The following is a 22,595-nucleotide window of genomic DNA, read 5'->3' as shown; positions in this document are numbered from 1 at the left end:
AAGAGTGACATTAAGACACAAATGAGGTCAAATGCCATATACTCAAAACAGGTTTTTATTATTTAAAAAGTGAAGAAGGATAATGATAAGACAGAATGGAAGGAAAAAACAGAAATAAAGCAAGGATGCGGGATGGGGCTACAAGAATAGTCACCACCATGCATCCAGCGGCGTCCCCTTGGCCCTCAGTCTTCAGTTCTTCGGTGGTGGGTGCACACAGATCAGGCTTTGATGGTGGATGCACAGTGAGCAAAGTTTTCTGTTGGCTTTTTAAGTTCATTGCATCTGCTGATTAGCATATCTGCTCACCTTTAGGTTTTTTTCTCTGGTCCCACAGGGTTTTGCTGCATCCCGCTTCTGGGAAGAAACTTTTGCCTCTTACCCATTCATGAGCAATGCCTGCATGGGATTTGGCCTACACAATAGAGCCACAAATGTCTAAAAGATGGGGACAGCTCAGTACAGTCTGACCCTTTGAGGATTATTTTAAGGAGTCTGACAATGCAACTGCAAGGAAGTGGGGGGTGCATCCTTCAATACACTCCCACTTCCCTGGGCAGCATCCCCCAGACCAATCCACAGGCTGCAGCAGCTTCTCTTGGAGGTTTGCACAGACACAAGCAAGCTTTGAGACAGTCATAGGACATTTCAGTCTCTCACATCCCCCCAGTCTCCTTTCTCCATGGAAACTGCCCCATAGTTTTAATGTTTTGCTTAGAATGCTTCTTGTTTTCACCTTGCTTGTAATTGTGATTTGTTCATGTGCTTTCAGTTTTGTTCCATCCTTGCCTTCAGCTTGTCTAATATTCCTTATGACCTGTTACTTGCTTTCCAGTGTCTTCATAGTGACTGCATTTTAATCTTCATTTCTCAGATTATAGCTGTAAAAATCTTCCAATATCTTCTTAAAATCTCTCCAGCTCTTGATCACTTTAGTTGCCCTGCTCTGCATTTGCTTGAGATTGAATTACTCTTATTTGAACATGAGCAATCACATTTTTATGCAGGCCTCCAGATAAGGTCTTATCAGTTTCTTGTACTTATCTTTCTGTTGGATAAGTACCTTGTTTAACACACAGAGATATTGTTGGTTTTACCTTTATATCCTATGGGCATTACCTTTATATCGTATGGGCACAGGATGGATTTGGGTTTTATGAATCAAATGTAGTTTTTTGTCAGACCTCAAAAGTGGTCTGGTTAAAAAAGGTATTTGCTTAGTTTTATGTTATCATACACTGGGTAGTGAGCAAGAAGTAATCTTCTGATTGTATTTTTTATGTTCACAGTTTGGAAGTAATGCTGTGGAAGGGTAGTTGAGAAAACAGGAGTTCCTTCATTGCCAAAAGGTCGTCATGATCTCTCTCAGAATAAGAAGGGCAGCTATTACACACAGTCATAATGATTGTACTGACAAATCGGAAGAGAGATCATAGAACACACTGAACTTTTTAGAAGAGGTGGAAAAGTATGATTTTGATGTTTTTAAGAATATGACTAATGACTTTTGATCTCTGGTAGCTGGCAAAGTTTCCATTCATAAATTTTGCACAGCCTCAAATGCTTTTTATAGCCTCATGCTGGACTGTCATGCTCTGCTTGTTTTTCTGTTTCAAGAAGAGAGAATTAAAATTTAGAAATACTGTTTACTGATCTGGACTCATCTAAGAAAGTGTGTAGTACATCTGAGGCAAAATAAGTACGAGGAAGCAGAAAGTTTTGACTTTAACTTCAGATTGCCTTTGCACTTGAGAGTTTTCTGGCATTGTTTGTACAATATTGACTTTTATGGTCTTATAACCAACAGCAAGACATTTATTACATACTTCATAATAAAAGTAAACACACTAAAAATAAAATCCATCAATCTTTTGTTATTACCTGCACAAGAAAAATTAAAATATCAATCTCAATGTGGAAGATGTATTAGAGTTTTAAAGTTGCTGCATACTCCCAAATGATTTTCATAGCTGTGCAATCCAATACAATTTTGTACATCCTTAGAGACAGATAGACACAGTTGGGTAAATGCTTGTAAAACAAGAAAGCTGTAACTTTCAAAAATTATATGATCCAAGTGTTCTATTTGGAAAATATTGCAGTGATTTATGAATGCACAAATACAGAAACAAACACATATCAGGGAAGAGATTTCCTTTTATCATTGGATTCTATGAATATACAGGTTTCTATTTCCTCAGCTAGCAATAATAACCATAACAGATTTTTTTTCTGTAACCCAATAAGGCTGCGGGTTTTTGTTTGGTTTGTTGGGGTTTTTTCAATAAAAAAATCTCAAGTAGGCCAAACAAAGACTGAACAAAAAAGTTGCCAGCAGATAGAGAGTGCACCATGTTTGATGCTTCAGTATCTATGTTTTTGTGCCATGTAGATTTTTAAATGCTTCATTTGGCACCTTGAAGTGTAAATATTGCTTAATTATCAGGTATTTCATGATCTTGCACTTTTTATGTTTTGCTTTCTGTGTGTGAACTCTTCCTTTCCCTAGACTAAACCAAATGAAATCCATTATTTTTTAATGAAATAATTTTTAAGAAAGATGTAAATATCCCATGTTAGATAACTTGCAGACTAAAGCTTTCAAGGTTAGTCATGTGTCTGGGTGTGTGGGTGTGTATGTGCATGTGTGCCAGTGACAAAATTTATGGTACTACCCTTCTAGTAGTATATTCTGATCATGATTTTTTGTAACTCTGGGGTTGGGAAAAATGTCCTCATGGGAAAAATGTCTTCATTTCTTTTCAAAGGGAATAAAGATGAAAATTCTATGCATATTTTTATCTATCTATCTGTCTATCTATCTATCTATCTATCTATCTATCTATCTATCTATCTATCTATCTATCTATCCATCTATCTATGTATCTATCTATGTATCTTTCTATCCCATTGATTAACAGCTTAGATCTATGTGATGTGTGAGATTGGTATTTTAATGTGTCAGCTGCTGGAAGAGGTTTTGGAGAAATCCTGGGATATTTTATTAAGAAAAACCCTAAAACTGGAGGCATTGAAGCTGAAGATTTACTGGTTTGATCTAATGTGCATATGTATGTATGTACATATATACACACTAAAATAAATAGACTAATAATTGAGTGTTCACAGAAGCCTGTATTAAATATTGTAAAAAAAACTATTATATAAACGAAAAATTAATTTAGTGATAGTGCGAATGGAGAGTAATTGTTGAATTACACTTCCTGTGGAACACATCTCTTTTAACTATTATTTTTCTTATTATGTGGTTTCACCTTATCTGTATTATAGCAGGGGCTTTTTAAATATCAGAATTTAAACATAAAATTATTTTAATTATTTCTATAGTACCCAGGGCCCTAGCTGTTGACCAATACTATTACATGAGATATTACCATTTTGTCTGTGATTGCATGATCTGTGTTCCAGAAACATAGTCAAAGTCAATAGTAAACTTGAAGCTCAGGATCGTAAAAATTAGGAAAAAAGGTATAAACAGATTAACTAGCACTAGCTGCCAGTGGTTCTAAAGTTTGTTTCTTTTTCAGCAAACAAAGATGGAGACATTAACTGATTGAAATTGGGAAGGGTCTTAAGTGTTTTTTTGATTAACACCCACTCACCCCCACTAAAGAAGGGCCAAGTTAGGTGAGGGTGCATAGGGCCTGTCATGGTTTGGATATTTCCAAGGACATATTTCACAATCTTTCTGGGCAATTTATACTTCAATCCTTGGCTACTCTAAAGTTGGAAAAAAACCCAAACATTCTAAATTTGAAATGCAATTTCCTTTGTTGCAACTTCCATCCATTATATTCCGTCTTGTCACTGTGCATTTGAGAAAAGTCTTCTCTATACTCCCCCACTAGTCCTCTATGCCAGTCATATCTTCACATAAGGCAATCAGATTGGTCAAGTACGATTCACCCTTAGTAACTCCATGTTGGCTTTTCCAGCCTACTGTTGAACTGGAAGTTAAAATCTAGAAAAGATACTCAGTTTGCTGGAGGTCCATCACTGTTGAAGTACAAAAGGGGTCATTACTGGTTCCAGTACTGTTTAACATCTTCATTAAGGATCTGGACAACAGCGTGCATGCTCAGCAAGCTTCCAGGTGATACAAAACTCAGAGGAATGGCTGATACACCAGACAGTTGGACTCCCATTCAAAGGGTTCATGACAGGATGGAGAAATGGGCAAACAGAAATCATGTAGAGCTCACCAAAGAGAAATACAAATTCTTGCACATGGGAGTGAATAACCCCAGACACCAGTAATGTATGGGGCCTGACCAGCAAGAAGACAGCTCTGCAGAGAAGAACCGAGGGACAATTTGTTGACCACAGGTCAGCAATATGCCCTTGTGGCAAAGAACAACAGCCTTCTGGGTTGTCTTATGCAGAGTATTTCCAGCAAGTTGAGGGACATGATTGTTCACTTCTACTCAGCACTAGTAAGACCACATTGGAGTGGTGGGTCCAGTTCTGAGCTGCCCAGTACAAGAGAGAGACATGAACATTATGAAGCAAGTCTAGCAAAGGGCCACAAAGATGGATAAAGGCTTGGCACATCTGACCTGAGGAGAAACAGAGATCAGCCTGGGGAAGAGATGTCTCAGGGTAATTTTATTGAGATGTGTAAATTCCCTTCTGGGCAGTAGTAAAAGTGATGCATCTGGATTCTTCCCAATGGTGGCCACTGGCAGGATGAGAGGCAATGGACATAAAGTGAAAATTTAAAAATTCCATTATTTATATATTTAGCCCAGAGATCCTGTGGAGTCTTTATGTTTGGAGATAGTCAAAACCAAAAAAGACATGGTGTGGGCAACCTGTTCTAGCTTCTTCATCTCGTTTGCTTTCCAAAAAGTGTCATATACATCAAAGCAAGTTTGCAGGTCATGTTGGTTTTGAGACTACAGAAGAATTTTGCAGAGTAGGACTGTGAAGTTTCTGTCATGCCACCGTCCTCTAACAGTTGACCTACATACATCTGCAGTGCTCCATACTAATGTGGAAATCAGCGCTGGTAGATCAATTAACTATTCATTAAAACAGCTCCTGGAAATAGAAAGGACAAAGTTGTTTATTAAATTGACAGTGAAATATTACATGCTTTTCAATTGATGCAATATTTGGAATTATTTAAAAAAGAAAGGTCAAAATGCACTGTAATGGAGTTTAATGTAAGACATTAGAAAATTAAAAAATCAAATATATTGATTTTGTAGTCTTTTTCTAGGTAGAAATGGCAAGTACAGTTCTACAGAATTCTTTAGAATTAGGTTTTTGAAGCATATTTCATTACTTACACCTTAGAAAATAACATTATATTATTTCCAGAACAGATTTATCAAAGAAAATACTTTTACAGGTATATACATGTAAGTATCTTTCTAAGTCAATCTTTTGTTAAGTATACCACTTTTAGTTTGATAGATTGAATTTTTTTTCCCCCAGAGTTCCTATTCAAATTAGACTGCTTTTCTGAGCTGTAGTGGACACTTGTGTTTCAGTGCCATTCTTGCAAGAAAATCTAGCATTTATTATTTTCTTCTTCTGTGACTCTGGAAATACAGTTGTATGTATACCTTCTATTTATGAATGAAACCACAAAGTACAACATTTACTGTAGCCATGTGGACAGGGTATCATGGGCTGTGCGTCACACCTATTAAACGTCTTGACATATGCCCTGAATTTTCTGTAACCCTGACTTTCTCCACAGAGCTTCTGAAACTCCTCCCAGTGTTGTAATTGCAAAGCTGTTAACCATGTCAAGGGACTCTGACTTCCTCCTAAGTGATGCTTTTTCCTTTGTGTGTGGTTTTGCCTGTGACAACCAATATAAGAAGGTAATGGTTAGGAAATACATAGGGGACTTTAACAGAGGGACTATGGACCAGCAAAAAGTAGGCAAGTTTGCATTTGGCTGAACTTAGGTCCCACCTGGAAAAGTTTTCCACTTGTTTCAGGACCAACAGGAATAAGAAAGAATAGCATGTAAAGCTATCAAAGTAAGTGAAGAAAAAATATGCACCTTGCTTCTTCCTTTTCTCTTTCCCCTTCCTATTTTCTTAATTTGAATTAAACTGCTTTCTGAAATGTTGCTACAAGTTCCAACTACCATGTGTGTCACTCACCTAGAATAGCTGAGCAGCTGATTCACAGAAAGGTGAAACTCTTACCTTTAACTGACATAAACAGTGTGAGCTTTTTGCCATTAAGGACTCTAGAATATCTTTAAAATCCAGTTTATTTTCATAGTTTTATAATTGATGACAAATCTAGATGCCTTATTCATGTAAAAAAATAATAGGAGTTGGGCTGCTAGAGACCTCAAATCTTTCAGAATTTATTAGAAAGTATCTTTTTTTAACTTGACCTTTTAAACCAAAGTACAAAAAAAATCTCACCAAAACAAGATATCACAGCACCAGTAGTTGTCATGATGTCATGATTTGAAGTAAACGTGGGAGAAATGTATAGGCATTGCTTATTGTGTATTGACAGACTCTTGCATTCTAGTGTAATAATCACAGTAACAAAACTTAGGTGGAATAAACTAGCAATTCAAGAGTTTATTCAATTCAATGACAGCTACAATTTATATTTTGTTTTTTTCTTTATCAGCAATTGCTGTCTAACTTTAGGTGATTTCTCTGTTATGATTGTTACAAGGGCTCTCACATAAACAACCAACCACCAAAAATTTTCTAAAAAATATTAACACAGTTAACTAGCTCTCTGTAAATTACAGTTTCAAGTGTCTGTGAAAGAACAGAATGACTTCCTAGAGTTTAACGGCAACCCAAAATGCAGAACAAAGCACCACTCCTTAGGGTTTAACGGCAACCCAAAATACTTTATCACTCACCTGATAAGTGAGGACTCTCAACCTCGAGGACCTGCTCAGGTCAGTGTCCTCGACCACAGCTGCTACTCCAGGGGACGAGCCCCAAATGTCTCCCCCAGGGGACTCCCCTGATCCCCAGGCCAAGTCTGACCTGGAGCCAACAGCGGCTCCAACTGGCCAAAGGCCCCAACTGCCGGCAGGCCCCGAGAGAAAAATCAATCCGGAGCTGCCACAACTCAGCAACCAAGAAGCTCTGCTCTCATTGGTTGGATGCACCTGCCACAACGATAAATCAGAAAGGGTTAGGTGGTGAAACCTAATATATTCAACAAAATAAAAGAAACTCTTCATAAGTGAAAACAAAGGATTATTATGTTTAAGGTGCTGTGAATATGCCTTCAAGTGGCCTCTGTTGCAAATAAATATGGCGTTTAGATTCAGAAAGAGTACTGTAAAGTATTTGTAAATAAATAATCTAAGACAGGCCTTCTGAGAATGAGCAATTTGTTAAATACAAGTTTGTTTAAAAACCTTTAATTGATTATTCATATATCATCAAAAATGGTGCCATTTCTCTGCTATGTTTTCAAGTCCTGCTGTGGTGTACTCACAGAATCACAGAATCATGTAGGTTAGAAAGGACCTTGAAGATCATCCATTCCAACCATTAACCCATCACTGACAGTTCCCAACTACACCATATCCTTAGGCACTGTGTCAACCTGACTCTTAAACACCTCCAGGGATGGGGACTCCACCACCTCCCTGGGCAGCCCATTCCAACGCCCAACAACCCATTCTGAAAATAAATGCTTCCTAATATCCAGTCTAAACCTTCCCCGGCGCAACTTGAGGGCATTTCCTCTTGTCCTGTCGCTTGTTACTTGGTTCAAGAGACTCATCCCCAGCTCTCTGCAACCTCCTTTCAGGTAGCTGTAGAGGGTGATGAAGTCTCCCCTCAGCCTCCTCTTCTCCAGACTAAACACCCCCAGTTCCCTCAGCCGCTCCCCGTACGACCTGTGCTCCAGACCCTGCACCAGCTCCGTTGCCCTTCTCTGGACACGCTCGAGTCATTCAATGTCCTTTTTGTAGTGAGGGGCCCAAAACTGAACACAGGAATCGAGGGGCGGCCTCACCAGTGCCGAGTACAGGGGTAAAATCCCTTCCCTGTCCCTGCTGGCCACGCTATTGCTGACACAAGCCAGGATGCCATTGGCCTTCTTGGTCACCTGGGCACACTGCTGGCTCCTGTTCAGCCGGCTGTCAATCAACACCCCCAGGTCCCTCTCTGACTGGCAGCTCTCCAGCCACTCCTCCCCAAGCCTGTAGCGCTGCTGGGGGTTGTTGTGGCCCAAGGGCAGCCCCCGGCATTTGGCCTTATGGAAACTCCTCCAGTTGGGCTCAGCCCATGGCTCCAGCCTGTCCAGGTCTCTCTGCAGAGCCTCCCTGCCCTCGAGCAGATCAACACTCCCACCCAACTGGGTGTCATCTGCAAACTGACTGAGGGTGCACTCGATCCCCTCGTCTAGATCATCAATAAAGATGTTAAACAGGAGTGGCCCCAACACCGAGCCCTGGGGGACACCACTCATGACCGGCTGTCAACTGGATTTAACTCCGTTCACCACAACTCTTTGGGCCCGGCCATACAGACAGGTTTTTACCCAGCAAAGCATGTGCCCATCCAAGCCTTGAGCAGTCAGTTTTGCCAGGAGAATGCTGTGGGAAACAGTGTCAAAGGCCTTACTAAAGTCAAGGTAGACAACATCCACAGCGTTTCCCTAATCCAATAAGCAGGTGGCCCTGCCGTAGAAGAAATTCAGGTTTGTCAGGCAGGACCTGCCTTTCATAAACCCATGCTGACTGGGCCTGAGCATCTGGTTGTCCCGCATGTGTTGTGTGATGGTACTCAGAATGAGCTACTCCATCAGCTTCCCGGGCACGGAAGGCAAGCTGACAGGCCTGTAATATCCTGGATCATCCTACTGACCCTTCTTATAGATGGGCATCACACTGGCCAATTTCCAACCTGTCAGGACCTCCCCGGTCAGCCAGGACTGCTGGTAAATGATGGAAAGCAGCTTGGCGAGCACCCCAGCCAGCTCCTTCAGCACCCTCAGGTGTATCCCATCCGGTCCCATAGACCTGTGTGTGTCTGTGTGATGCAGCAGGTCACTTACTATATCCTGGATTTTAGGGTGTCATTCTGCCAGTCTCTTCTGGCCAAGGAGGCTGGATTCTTTCAGTACAACTAGTCTTGTTATTAAAGACTGAGGTAAAGAAGGCATTAAGCACCTCACCCTTCTCATCGTGTTTCCTTCTGCATCTAGCAGGGGATGGAGGCTCTCCCTTGTCTTTCTTTTTCTACTGACATACTTACAGAAACATTTCTTGTTGTCCTTCATTGCTGAAGCCAAATTAATTTCCAGTTGGGCTTTAGTCCTCCTGATTTCTGCCCTTCATACCCTCACAGCCTCTTTGTAATCACTGTGAGTCCAAAAGCTGTAAATTCTCCTTTTCTTCCTGAGTTGCAGACAAAGCTCCCTGTTCAACCAGGGTGGTCTTCTCTGCTGCCGGCTTCTCTTACAGCACCTGGGGACAGCCTGTGTCATTAAGAATTTCTTCTTAAAGAGTGCCCAACCTTCCTGGACCCCTATACACTTCAGGATCGTCTCCCATGTGATCCTGTCAAACAGGTGCCTAAACAAGCCCTTTGGAAGTCCAGGATGGCAGTTCTGCTTAGTCCTTTCCTGGCCTCTCTAAGAATAGAGAACTCTATTATTTCATGATCACTGTGCCCTAGTCAGCCTCCAACCACCACATCATCCACCAGTCCTTCTCTGTTTCCAAAGAGGAGTTCCATCAGGGCACCTTCTCTCGTCGGTTCACTCACCATCTGCATCAGGAAGTTATCTCCCACACATTCCAGGAATCTCCAGGACTGGTCCTGCTCTGCTGTGTTGTATTTCCAGCAGATGTCTGGGAAGTTAAAGTCTCCCACAAGAACAAGGGCAAGCGATCATGAGATTTCTCCTAAATGCCTATAGAATATTTCATTCCTCTCTCTGTCCTGAGTGGGTGGCCTATAGTAGACTCCCACTATGACATCTGCCCTGTTGGCCTTCCCCCTGATTTTAACACAAAGACACTCCACCCTGTCTTCACTACATTTGTGCTCGAAGCAATCATAACTGTCCCTTATGGTGCCACCCCACCACCTCTCCTTCTTTGTCTATCCCTTCTAAAGAGCTTGTAGCCATCAAATGACAGACTCCGGTCATGGCAGACATCCCACCATGTCTCTGTGATAGCCACTACATATAATTTTCCTGTTTCATCGCGGCTTCAAGCTCCTCCTGTTTGTTACCTATGCTGTGTTCATTGGTACACATGCACTTCAGATGGGCTGGTGTTTTGCCCCCTTCCCCCTTCAAATCTAGTTTACAGCTCTATCAGTGAGCCCAGCTAACTCCTGCCCCAAGATCCTCTTTCCCCTCTGGGACCGGTGCATTCCGTCTAATGCCAAAAGGTCTGGTGCCCTGTATACCAACCCATGACTGAAAAATCTGAAGCCCTCATGGTAACACCAGTCTTGGAGACACAAGTTCATCTGGTATTCTTCTTCATCCATCCCATCAACTGAAGGGATGGAGAACACGATTTGTTCCCCCAACCCCTTAATCAGTTTCCCCAAGGCCCTGAAATCTCTCTTTATTGATTTAAGCCTTCTCCTGGTAATGACATCACTACCTACGTGAAAAACCAGGAGAGGGTAGTAGTCCTTGGGTCTCACTAGATCAGGGAGTTTAGCTATGATGTCCTTTACCTGGGCCCCAGGGAGGCAGCAGACTTCCCTATGAAGCGGGTCCGGTCTGCATATGGGGCCTTCGACACCCCTCAGGATGGAGTCACCCACCACAATGACTCTTTTGGGGTTCTTTTTAGAACTGGTTTTAACACCTGGTCTAGGATGACCCGACCTTGGTGGACCTTGATCTTCCTCATTTGTCTCATTTTCTTCCTCCTTCTCTTCTTCATTCAAAAGTTCCAAGGCCCCGAATCTATTGTGAAGGGGCACCATGGAGGGTGAGGGAGGTCGGGAGAGGATTTTCCTGCCTCCCTCATCAGGGACCTGTTTCCAGCCTCTCCCGTCTCTTAGGTCCCCTCCTTCTGCCTGGTAGCAAGAGGATGAGGGATTACCTGCCTCGTTTGGAGCCTCCATTTGCTCCAGTTGCTTTAGGGGTGCTGGAGTGTTACTCCACTAATCAGTTTCCCTTTCACACTCCTAATACTTCTTAATCTCTCGACCTCTTCTTTGAGTTCTGCCACTAGGCTGAGCAGGTCACCCAGCTGATGGCAGCGCACACAGGTGCTGTCCCTGCTGCCCTCTGGCAGGACTGACAGGCTCAGGCACTCCCCACAGCCGGGGACCTGCACCGCTGTGTGTTTGCGTGGCAGCTCCGTCTGCGTCACCATGTTCTTTCTGGCGGTGTTTTTTGACGTGAATGGAGACCATGGTTCAGTCTACTCATGAGGGACGATAAGATGAAACTAGCTCAGATAAGTTCTAGATCCCCGAGAGGACTGCGCCCTGTCCGCGCAAACTGCGGTGCAAACCGCCACACCTCGCCCTTCCGACACACCAGGCCCTGTTTGCCCGCCCTGGGCGCCGCACTCCTGGTCGCTTGCACTCCCTGGGGGCTGCTCTTGTCCATGAGGGCCGTGGGGCCTTGTCACTCTGGTCTCTGCCCGCCCTGAGTCCCCGATGCCCTCGTCAGCAGCAGCTCACTGTTCCTGCTCAGGGGGGAGGTGATTGAGGCTCTCCCTCTGCCCTGGGCTTCTGCCCTCACGTCTTGCGGGTTTGCCGTGAGTTTTTGATGCTTTCAGGAGGGTCCCCCACTCCTGTCGTCCTCTTCAGAGACCCTGTCCTCAGCAACAATATTCTTTTGCCAATATCTGATAATGAATATTAGTGTTATGATTTAACATATACATTATGATGGTTTTAATACTTTTCTAAAGAAATATATAATGTGCATAGTTAGTTTAAATAGTGAGTTAAAACCTTTGCCACTTTATTTAATCAATAAGTTGCATTATGGATTTTGGTCATATACATTTGTCAAACAGTCCTACTGCCCAGAAAGATACAGGTAATGTATGAGGAAGGCCTATCCTTTAGCTTTAATTTAATTCATAAATTTTACTGCACAGTGCTCCAAATTGATCTATGCTAGAAAGTGAAATCCACACAGGTTCTTATGTCTGCCATAATGGTGAAGATTATCTTAGGAGAGGAATCTGCTCATCTATTCCATTGTACATATTTTTGCTTTTAAAATAACAGACTCCTTTCCAAACTTTTTTTTTTTTTTTTTTTTTTTTTTTTTTTGAGTGAAGAAAAAAGATAAAACATGCTATCTGAGAACAGTATAATGTTAGGTCAATATAAAAAACCCATTACCTTCAGTGCTTCTGTGTAGTATCATTTATAACTATTCTCAATACACAGTGAACATCAAATTATTTCATAAATCAAGCATCTTGATAATGAAAGGTGCTGGGTACACTGGTGATTCTGTGAGCCCCCTCCAGGGAGTGGCTGCAGATTCTCAATCCTACTGGCTGTAGACCTCAGTAACACTACAGAAAAATATAGGGTATTTACTGAAAACTTGGCAATGTTGTTAAAACTTGATGGACATATATAACCTTTGCATATGATAACTTTGGTCAATTAGAACTCTTAGAATCTAAAGATAAAACTATTTTGGTTACTGTTAGGAGCTTTCAAATGATAATTCATTTTAGGTTGAGACTAGAAGCAATAAAGTCTGTGCAGATGAAACTGTGCAGGTACCTCAATATACTTCAATCAAAGTTTTAGAAAAGCACATAAATAATGTAGTTGAATGCTTAATCTTGACAAGTGGTGAAATCCTGTGAACTATTACATGTATTATTGAACATGGCTGTCATTCTCAGATCACTCATCTTTTACTTACTTTTAGGACGTTGTGGTAAAATGTATGCCAGTTTCAGGATGCCAAGTCTCATTTTTTTCTTGGGGTTCTTGATAGAGCTTGTGGTTAGATGAGGCAGAAAAGCATCATAGTGTAGGCAACCTTTACACAGATCAAAAACTGATTTGCTGCAGTACAATTTTAACAGTTAACCAGTGCCAGTTGTCATGTATACGGCAGATACAGATTTTCTGTGATGTGTTTTCCTTGGGAATGCAGTATATCAGAAATCATAGTATCTTTGAATAAAGCACTTTTTTTTTTTTTTTTTTCCCCCCCTGGATAACACACCCACTCATAAAATTAAATGCTGGGTTTTGGCTTGTATAAATATTGCTGCATGCCTCAGATCTTATGCTGAAACTACTTCATATTGGTGTTCTGTAAAAATGCTATGGTTTGAAAGTAACAGAAAGAAGGGGTCTTGTATCAAATGCAGGTATTCTGTTGTGTCAAATCATGTAACAAATGTTTAGTTGTTTGAATTTTCTTACAAAATTACCTGTATTAACCTACCATTACTAAAGCAGCAAAAAGTGGAAAATTTGCCAAGACAGATGTAGCAGTTTTTAATAGTGCTATAAAACATGTAACAGCATATAGCAATATATACTGTAGCATATAATGGATCGTTGTTGCTAACTTTTTGGAATGTAAATGATTATATTTATTTTATTCCAATTATATGACTTCCTTTATTTTATATTTTATATATTTTATGTTTGATATGAATCAAACACTGACTCTCTTTCCAGTGCATATGAACACATCCAAATAAATATCCTATTCTATTAAGGCTGCTCAAAAAGCACAAAAGAAGTTGGGTATCCTTGTTTGCTTCTAGCTTTGGTAGCTACTCACTCAGCAACTTTAAGTAGTTTCTGTAATTCACAGAAATCTTAGAGGTCTGATCTGCAACACTGATAGAATAATCTAACTCATAATTCATTAGCGTGTTATGTGGCTTTTATTACCTTGTTAATATTTATAGAAGGTTTTGGTATTTTTTTCATAAAAGAATATTGTGGGTGAAAGTGTTCTCTCTTTTAATAATTTTAGCTTTATGGGTTTTGGCCTTTTCAATATTTTCCTGTATAATCTAGGTGTAACTTAAGTGTAATTATGCTCATTTAAATGCCACTGTGACTAACTGTTAGAGTAATGAATTTAAGGGTGTGCATTCAATAATTGAACTTACATGGTATAATGGGCCTTAATTAGCATTGATACATTGATATAATGCTTTACAACACTCTGTGGATGTGTATGTATTGAGTAATTAATCCTCTCAACATGCAGGTTAGGGAGGTTAATATGGTTATGTTTATTCTGCAGATGGGTAGAGTAAGAAAAGAGAGAAGTATGGGGTGAAATAATTTGTCCATGAAACATGCGGTTTCTGAAACGATACCTGAACTATATGTGAGCATTTCAGACCACCATTTCTTTGATGAATGCATTTATCTTTTGTACTCTGTTCAAGATATATTTCAACTTCCTGCACTTACTTGTTCTGTTCTAAAGGAAATTAAACAATTTTAATTTATACTACTTCAATGAAAGAAATGGCATGCCATTAATAACTTTCAAATGAGATCAAGAACAAAAAAAAATCTTCCATTTTCGTCGTCCTCAAAACACACTTTTGCTTTTCACAGGTGGAGGAGTATCATCTTTAAACTGATAACTAGTTAAGACAATCTCTTCCAAATAACTAATGCTTACAAACAGAAGCAACTTTCTGCAGTGAAAAAGAAAATAAGTATAACCATTCATATCAGTCCAAAGTCACAACTTAGTTGTTTTTTCCTTTCATAATTTATTTCTGTTAACAAAGATTGACTTAATTTAGTTTCTAAAACCTGGAGCAATTTGAAAATAAGCAGAAAATCAAACTTTTAAAATCTACTTTAGACTTTAATTTACCGTCAGAGACCAGTTAATTATTGGATTCTTTTAAATTGCTATTCTGTCAGCTAAAATGAAAACTGTACATGAAGTGCCTTCTACTGTCTGGATCCATACTGATGTTGTAAGAATATTTTTGCATTATTAAAAAAAATATAATTAAATAATAACTTTTTTTACTTCATTCAGAGTTATGGGAGAAACTGTAAGATTTATAGGATATTTTGTTTGAAAATAGATATGTAAGGAATTTTACTGAAGGACTGTTAAACTAAGAAGGGAGTTTGAAATTAACTTTGAAAGTGATGACTATTATAAACTGAAATCTTTTGTGAAAGTACATTCCCTAGCCTAATTTTGCCTTACTTGTATAAGGAATACTGTTTTTAAAATAAATAATAATAAAATGAATTATTTAATTACAATTTATTACTTCTGTTTATTTTAACTGTAACATGTTTCCTTCTTTCTTTTGGCAGTATTACCTAGTCATACTTGTGGCAACCCAGGAGAAATACCTAAAGGAGTACTTCATGGAACAAGATTCAACATTGGAGATAAAATCCGATATAGCTGTATCTCTGGTTACATCCTAGAAGGCCATGCCATGTTGACATGTATTGTGAGTCCTGGAAATGGTGCATCATGGGATTTTCCAGTTCCTTTTTGCAGAGGTAAAAATGAAGACATGAAATATCTTTAAAATATTAAGACAATATTAAAACAGCAGATTAAATAAATTTATTTTGAGTTTTTTCAGGTTTTTTTAGTTTCTAAATGTAAATGTGCTAATGTACTGTCTAAAATTCTTTACCATTTAAAACTTGAAGGATAGTTCAGAAGCAATGACTCTCCTGAGTTTAAATTCAGAGGTAGATGTTACCTACCTGTCTTTTTTCCTTTTAATTTACATGGGCAATAGCTATAGTAGTTTGATAGCAGCATCTGGGAAATGCTTTTGCAAGTTTCTGCTTTTGGAAACTTTCTGCAAGGAAGAAGAAACTTGAAATCTTCAACCAAATAATCTTTGAAGCAGACTTCTGGTGATCCTTTGAGTACAACTCCTGCTCAAAGCATGAATAACTCCAAAGTTCAGTCAGTTTTTCCAGGTCTTTGTCCAGTTGAAATTTTAATATCTCCATGGATGGAGATTCTGAAGCCTCTCTGGAAATCTGTTCTAGTGCCTAGCTGCCCTCATTCTCATCTCCAATTTGAATTATCTTTATCTTTTTATAGATTATGTCCATTTACACTTCTCCCGATGTGGACCTATGGAAAGATTCTGGCTCCATCTTTTCTAAACAGCATAATTAGTTTTTCTCATAGCCTCCTCTTGTCAAGGCTGAAAAATCCCTTTCCCTCATTCTCTAGTCTCATACATCATGTTCTTGATCATCTTAACCATTTTAGTGGCCCTTCTCTGGACTTGTTTATTCTGTCTGTGTCAGTGTCTCTTTTGTACTGGGGGACCCTAAGGTGGACACAGCATTCCAGATGGGGCCTCCTGAGTGTTAAGCAGATGAATTCTCTTTAACCCTCTCACTTTAGCTGCTGGCTGTGTTCTTGCTCATGCAACCCAGTAACCTCCTATGCTGCAAAAGTGCACCACTGACTCATCTTGTGTTTCACCAGAACCTCAGGTCATTTTGTCAAATCTGACACCTAGCAAATATTATTTGCATGGGATGATCCTGTTCCAGGTATAGAAATTTGCATTTCTTTTCTGAAATTTCATGAGATTCCTATCCTTATTCCAGCCTGTCAAAGCCTGTTGTCAAAGCTGTCTGAATGACAGTCCTGCCATTCAGGATACCATCTGCAAACCTTGTCAGGGTGCATTCAATCCTGTACTGCAGATACATGGTGAAGATAAGTAAACTCAGCCCCAGTCTGAATCCTTGGGGAAAGCTGCAAGTCCCTGACCACTAGCTTGACTTTAAAGAATTGGTCTCTGCAGTCTGAACCTGATGTTCCAGTCTTTCACTCAGATAATAGTCCACCCATCCAGTCCATACGCCCTCAATTTGACTACAAGGATATAGTGGGGAGGTGTGTTGTGAAAAGACTTTTAAAGTCAATCTATATCCTTTCATCAAAGAAGGCATTCAGATAGCCAATGGTGATTTGCACTGTAAAAAGCTGACTGTGCCTGTTTACCTTTTTGTCCTTTGTGTGCTTGGGAATTGTTTTCATAAACACTTTTACCATAATTTTCTGGAGGTCTGAGGTGAACTTGACAGATACACAGTTTCTAGGATCTTTGCTTTTTTTGAAAATGAGAAATGAAAAATGATCTTTTTTCCAGTCACTGGGAATCACCCTTGATTGTCACAACCTTTCAGAGATGATACAGAGCAGCCTCACACTGTGGAACACCAAAATCCCTTAGGTGCGTACTGTTAAGTACCGTGAACTTGCACATACCCTGTTTAATTCTATAGGTCCTTGTATTGTTTCCCTTGTGCTGCGGCTACTGTTTTTCTCCCAAAATCTTATACATTTTATTGAGAATAAGGAGGCCTTAGGGAAGCCCTTGCTAATGAAGAGAGAAGTGAAGGGGACATCAAGTGCCTCAGTGTTTTCCATGTCTTCATCACAAGGTCACTTACACCACTGAACAGCAGGTCACCATGTCTTTAACTTTCCTTTTGTTGTTGATACACCTACGGAATGGTTTCTAGAATGACTGTTCTTCACATTCCTCACCAGTTTCATTACATTTCAGCTTCAGCCTTCCTCTTTCTATCCCTGCACTACTGAGCAATACTTCTATATTCCTTTCAAGTCGCTTGTCCATGTTTTCACATTCTGTACACTGGTTTAGGTTTTTTCTGCATTTCAGTTAGAACACCTCAGCCAGGAATTTCCTGTTCAGCCCCAGCAGCCTCCTGATATGCCTACTAATTTATGTACATAAATAGGTGTATCATTCTTGAGCTTTAAAGGAGTTGCCCTTGAAGTCAAACAAACTCTCCTGGGCCCCTTAGCCCTTCAAGACATCAGCTCATGCGAGCCTATCTACCACTTCACAAACAAGTTGAAATCTGCTCTGATGAAGTCCAAGGAGTTTATTCTACCACATGCCTTCCACACTTCCCTCAGGATCTTCAGCTTATGGTTATTGTAACCACAGATGCTGTTGACTGTAATTTATTTGAATGGTTATTCGTTCTCTACACCCTAGTTAACCTGTCCAGTGCCTGCATTTAAAAAAATTCTTGCTGTTAAATTCAGAAATCTAGTGGATTGCTTGCCCTCAGCTATGCTGCCATCCACACAGATGTTGGGATTGTTAAAGTCTCCCATGAGAACCTGAACCTGTGGTTGGGAAATTTCTAGTTGTCTAACGGTCTTGACCATTTATTTATCAGGTGGTCTGTAGCTGATATTCACCATAATGACCTCCCTCTTGGCTTCCCCTTCTCATTCTAGCTTGCAGGAGTTCAATGAGCATGTTGCCTGTTTTGCAGCAGAAATCTGTTCATTCAGGTCCCTTGTAGGGTACAGCCTCTCCTTTTCTTCCTGCTTTTCCTAAGAGCCTCTGTCTATCAATTGCAGCCCTCCAGTCAGGTGAACTGTCCCACTAAGTATCTGTAATCTGCATACAAATAAATATCTCTAGCAGGATTGAAATTTTGTTCATCATTTATAACTCTGTAAATTTAACCTATTAATAAAGATTGAAGGGGGGTCCTAAACCCCCTGTAGAACTTACATGAAATCCAAAGAATTATGTGTACCTTCTGACAAGAAATAAGAACCATAGAAGTTATTTAAAGTTAATGATTTATATGAACTGAGTCATTGACTCAGTGGATTTTTATTAATGTAGAATGCAGATTTCATGAGGGTTTTTACGCATTCCATATTTTATTTGATTTTATCAGGCTAGAACATATGCCATGAAGTAGCCCTTTTCCTTCATTTGTGTCTTCAAGCAAGGAATGTTTCCCTATTGTTTCTCTAAGAACCTTGGTCTTTTCCCTTTTGTAACAGTTTTGTTTCCAGATGGCATTCTTCATTCTTGTCACCATAAACTAATTTCATGGCATCCATGCAAGATAATATAGCAGAGTTAAAGCTACATGGTTTATATACTAAAAAATCATTATAACCTTGTTCTCTGTGGTATGTTCTGCTAGCTTTGCTGATGCTGGCAAATTACTGTTTTCTGCAATTTTGTTGCTTAATATTTTCAGAATCATTAAGAAGCTCGTGTCTAGTAATTTATACATTCTCCAACTGTGCAAATGCTGTTTCTGCTAAAAAAATTCCTAGTGAATTACTAGGTCTTCAGGAAGATGTAGACAGCATTGACTCTTGTATTCTGTGATTTTATTTTTCTGGCTGCTACTCAGTTACAGAGGTTCTCCTTTTAAAGTATAGCCATGCAGAGGGTGATGGACCTGAACTGTACTGCAGATTTGCTGATCACTTAGAATGAACTCTGAACAGAAATCAAAAGTCAGGTCATTTTTAGACATGACATTTTTAGAAAGTTTAGATAATTTGTCTGTCAAGACATTTGCTTTAGCTTTTTTTTTTTTTCTTTTTTTTTCCCCTGTTTTCTTTCAATAAACTAATTTTTTATTGTGTGAAACTCTGGCAACTTCCAAACTGAAAAAGAAAGAAAATAGTCCACACAAAATAGAACACAGAAAGAGAAAACTTCAAAGGCAAATTATGAAAAGATGAGGTAATTAATAAAATTTAGTTGAGTTTTTCCATATGGTAAGTAAGGGCAGCCATGGACTTTCCTGCTATTAGAAGCTAACCAGGAAGTTTACCATGGGTTTCTGAAAAAAAATGTACGGGTGGCTTACAAAAAATTATCAGGGAGAATCAATGGCCTACCTAAATTCTAGATTTCTGGTTTTTGTCCTGAGGATTAAAAAGGTATTTGTTGTCTTGTTCTTGGCTACCATAATAGTGTCATCCAAAACATTTGCCTTCTTTATCTTGAGGTTGAAATACTGTGCAGTACAAGTCCGAAACATTTTGAATGTTAATTTCATTCTCTGCAGTAATTCCACTAATAGCTGATTTATGATATGTGACTACTTCTAAACGAACTTTGTATAAATAGGTTCTCAATTCCCTGTAATTGTGAGAATCCCTAGTTGATTATAGTTGAATGTGTCTAGATTTTTATGACGCTAACATTAGGAATACAAATTGGATTAGTGATATTACAATAGTAAGCTTTTTCTCACAATGAAAATAGCTGTGAGGAGAAGAACAGGTGATATGTTATCATTAAAAAGACACCCATTTGTTGGAGGGAAAATAAAGAATAAATAACAAAGACAAACTAGTGAGGGATATCATACATCACAAAGATCCAAAAGGATCAATTAATAAGAAGGTTACAGAATTAAGAAATATGTTTTGGAGAAATACTTTGGTAAAAATATATAATCAAGAAGGTATTCTTAAAATAGATAAAGGGAGAGAGAAATTAGAGTTTATGATTCACTATAGATTAAGATAAACTAAATACAGAGATTCAGAGCTGATATTCTAAAAACATGTAGCAAAGAGAAATTGACATTTCTGGTGTTATCCATACTTTCTGATGTAGTAAGTAATCCTTTGATGTAATTTCTTCTCATCCTCTGAGGTTCAGACAAATATGATTTTATAAGTATAAGGAGGAGAAGAAGATTTCATGATCCCATCATTTATCCATGTTTATAAAAAAAATTAGAAAAAAATAAGGGAAAGAAAAAGACAATTTCCCAACAATTCTTCTTATAGATGTTGAATTACATGATAAAAAGTGAGAAATTTTTCCCAAATCTAATTTCTGGAGAGACATGGCAGATTCTGCCAGAGCAATTTTGCTCATTTTCAGAATAATCGGTGCAATGTTTACATTGAGATGAAATTGTTACTGGTCAGACAAGAAATCAGAGAAGTGTTTCAGGAAAAGCAAATAGGATATTCTGTATAATATCTTACACAGTATTTCAGGACAAGATCACACCCAATGGAGATATGGACACAGCTACAAATATAGACATCTTATATATTTACATGTGTGTATAAGTATATATATATTTACACATACATATATTTCTGTTTATGTATTTTTACTCTAACAAGTATGAGTAGGTATGGAGGGATCTGGTAAAAATAAGAAAAGGTGCCAGATCCAAGCTGGATCTGTGCAATAAGATGCCTGGAAGACAAGAAGGAAGTGAAAAATGAGATGAACAGTATAATGAAAACATGCTGAAGGTATCCAGAATGATATAGTAAAGTCAGAGAATGAAAAAGAGGACTTGAGTCTGACTGTTAGGAAAATAAGCAAAGTTGACATCAGAGGAAGATACAATGATTTACTAAAAATGAAAAACAAACCTCAAGGGCATGATGAAAAGATTTCATAAATGCATGTAGACTTCTGGGAATAACTGGATTAACTTTCCTATTTATTAATGAAACCTATGTGAAATCTGCAACAGTCATTAATTTGCGATCAAAAAATACACCCTTTTCATTTTTTTGCTTCAAAATTAGGGCTTTGTTATTAATTTGTTGTAGACTTAGTTTAATGGATTATCATTAAAATAAAAACATATTCTCAGATGAGGATTATCATATCACTGGCCCATCACTATTTCTGTTTTATTGAAAATCTATAACTTTTTCTGACAAATAGATCAGATTTCCTCTCCAGAGTGGATCGATAGGGTGTAGGTCTTTGTAATATAACAAGCTGATATGATAGAGTAAATAAGAATTGTAAAAGGCTACTAAATTAAGCACAGTGTTTACAAAGAAAAAAATGGACCAATCTCAAGCCCCAGGTAGTACAAGACTACCCCACTGAGATCAGTATTGTCATGTCCAATAACTACAGGACAATCCCACTGGGGTCTGCTTAGGTCGAGCTTACTGAGACGTCAAAGCCAAAATGTTCGAAGTAGTTCTACAGCTGTAATGGGTGCACACAGGTGCCTAAACATATAGCAACAATTTTTGTGTTTCTATTTTGTACATACAATTAACTTGAAGTGAGAAATCTGACTTTTTAATATATGTAAAATAGACACTATTTTTCTAAACCACAATAATTTCTGAAATTTTAACAAAATAAATCCCATTCTACTTAGAGAGCAATCCAAATTATTTTGAAGTGTCCTTTGAAAACCCTGAGGAGAGGAAGAAAATTCATCTTAGATGCATGATCTAATGAGTGTTTAATTTATGTGAAGTTGATCAACAGCAAGGGAAGAAATTGAGAAAGGGAGGCAAACTGATTAGAGCACTTATTTGGGATGCAGTACATCTGGATTCAAGCAATGATAGGGAAAAAAAAAAATCTCCAACCTTCTGAGAAGTTTATATTTTTTTAAAACACAGAAAAGAATCACAGGTGTTTGCTTTTACCTATGCAAAATAAAGCCTATAAACCCCTAAAATATTAAGATTAGCAAGTGAAGGTGAATATTTTGATGGTTAAAGAGCTGGTTGCCAGTTGGAACAAGATTAGATCAATGAGCTGTCTGATGAATGTGTAATGCTACACCATTGTTACACTTCATGAATTTTTTGGTCTATGAATCTGGCAGTTTAGCAGCTTGACAGTTGGCATTAACATACCAAAGTGTATTTTTAAACTTGGCATTGGTATACTATGGCTTGTTTTTAGGTTTTTGTCAGTAAGACATTTTAAAATGGTAATTTTAAAGTCCTTTTTTCAAAAAGTCATTTGACTAACTCCTCATATTAACCACTTCCAAAATATCCAAATCATGGATCTGTGAAAGTAATCATTCATGATTATTTCATAGATGTGTATT

At 38.7% G+C, this 22,595-nt stretch overlaps 1 protein-coding gene across 1 annotated transcript in view; it reads left to right on the top strand.

Annotated features, from left to right (window-relative positions):
* The window catches only part of CSMD1 (CUB and Sushi multiple domains 1), a 1,016,265-nt gene that overhangs the window by 346,332 nt on the left and 647,338 nt on the right, over window positions 1-22,595 (top strand). The window contains exon 4 of the mRNA XM_026844050.1: window positions 15,267-15,461. Within this exon, the coding sequence (XP_026699851.1) occupies window positions 15,267-15,461 (195 nt within the window). The remainder of the gene's footprint in view (window positions 1-15,266; window positions 15,462-22,595) is intronic.

This window comes from Athene cunicularia, assembly GCF_003259725.1.
Source record: "Athene cunicularia isolate RWA chromosome 3 unlocalized genomic scaffold, athCun1 chr3_part1, whole genome shotgun sequence".
Taxonomy (NCBI): domain Eukaryota; kingdom Metazoa; phylum Chordata; class Aves; order Strigiformes; family Strigidae; genus Athene; species Athene cunicularia.
Note: the sequence above shows the minus strand (reverse complement) of the source record. Positions and strands in the feature narration are given on the sequence as shown.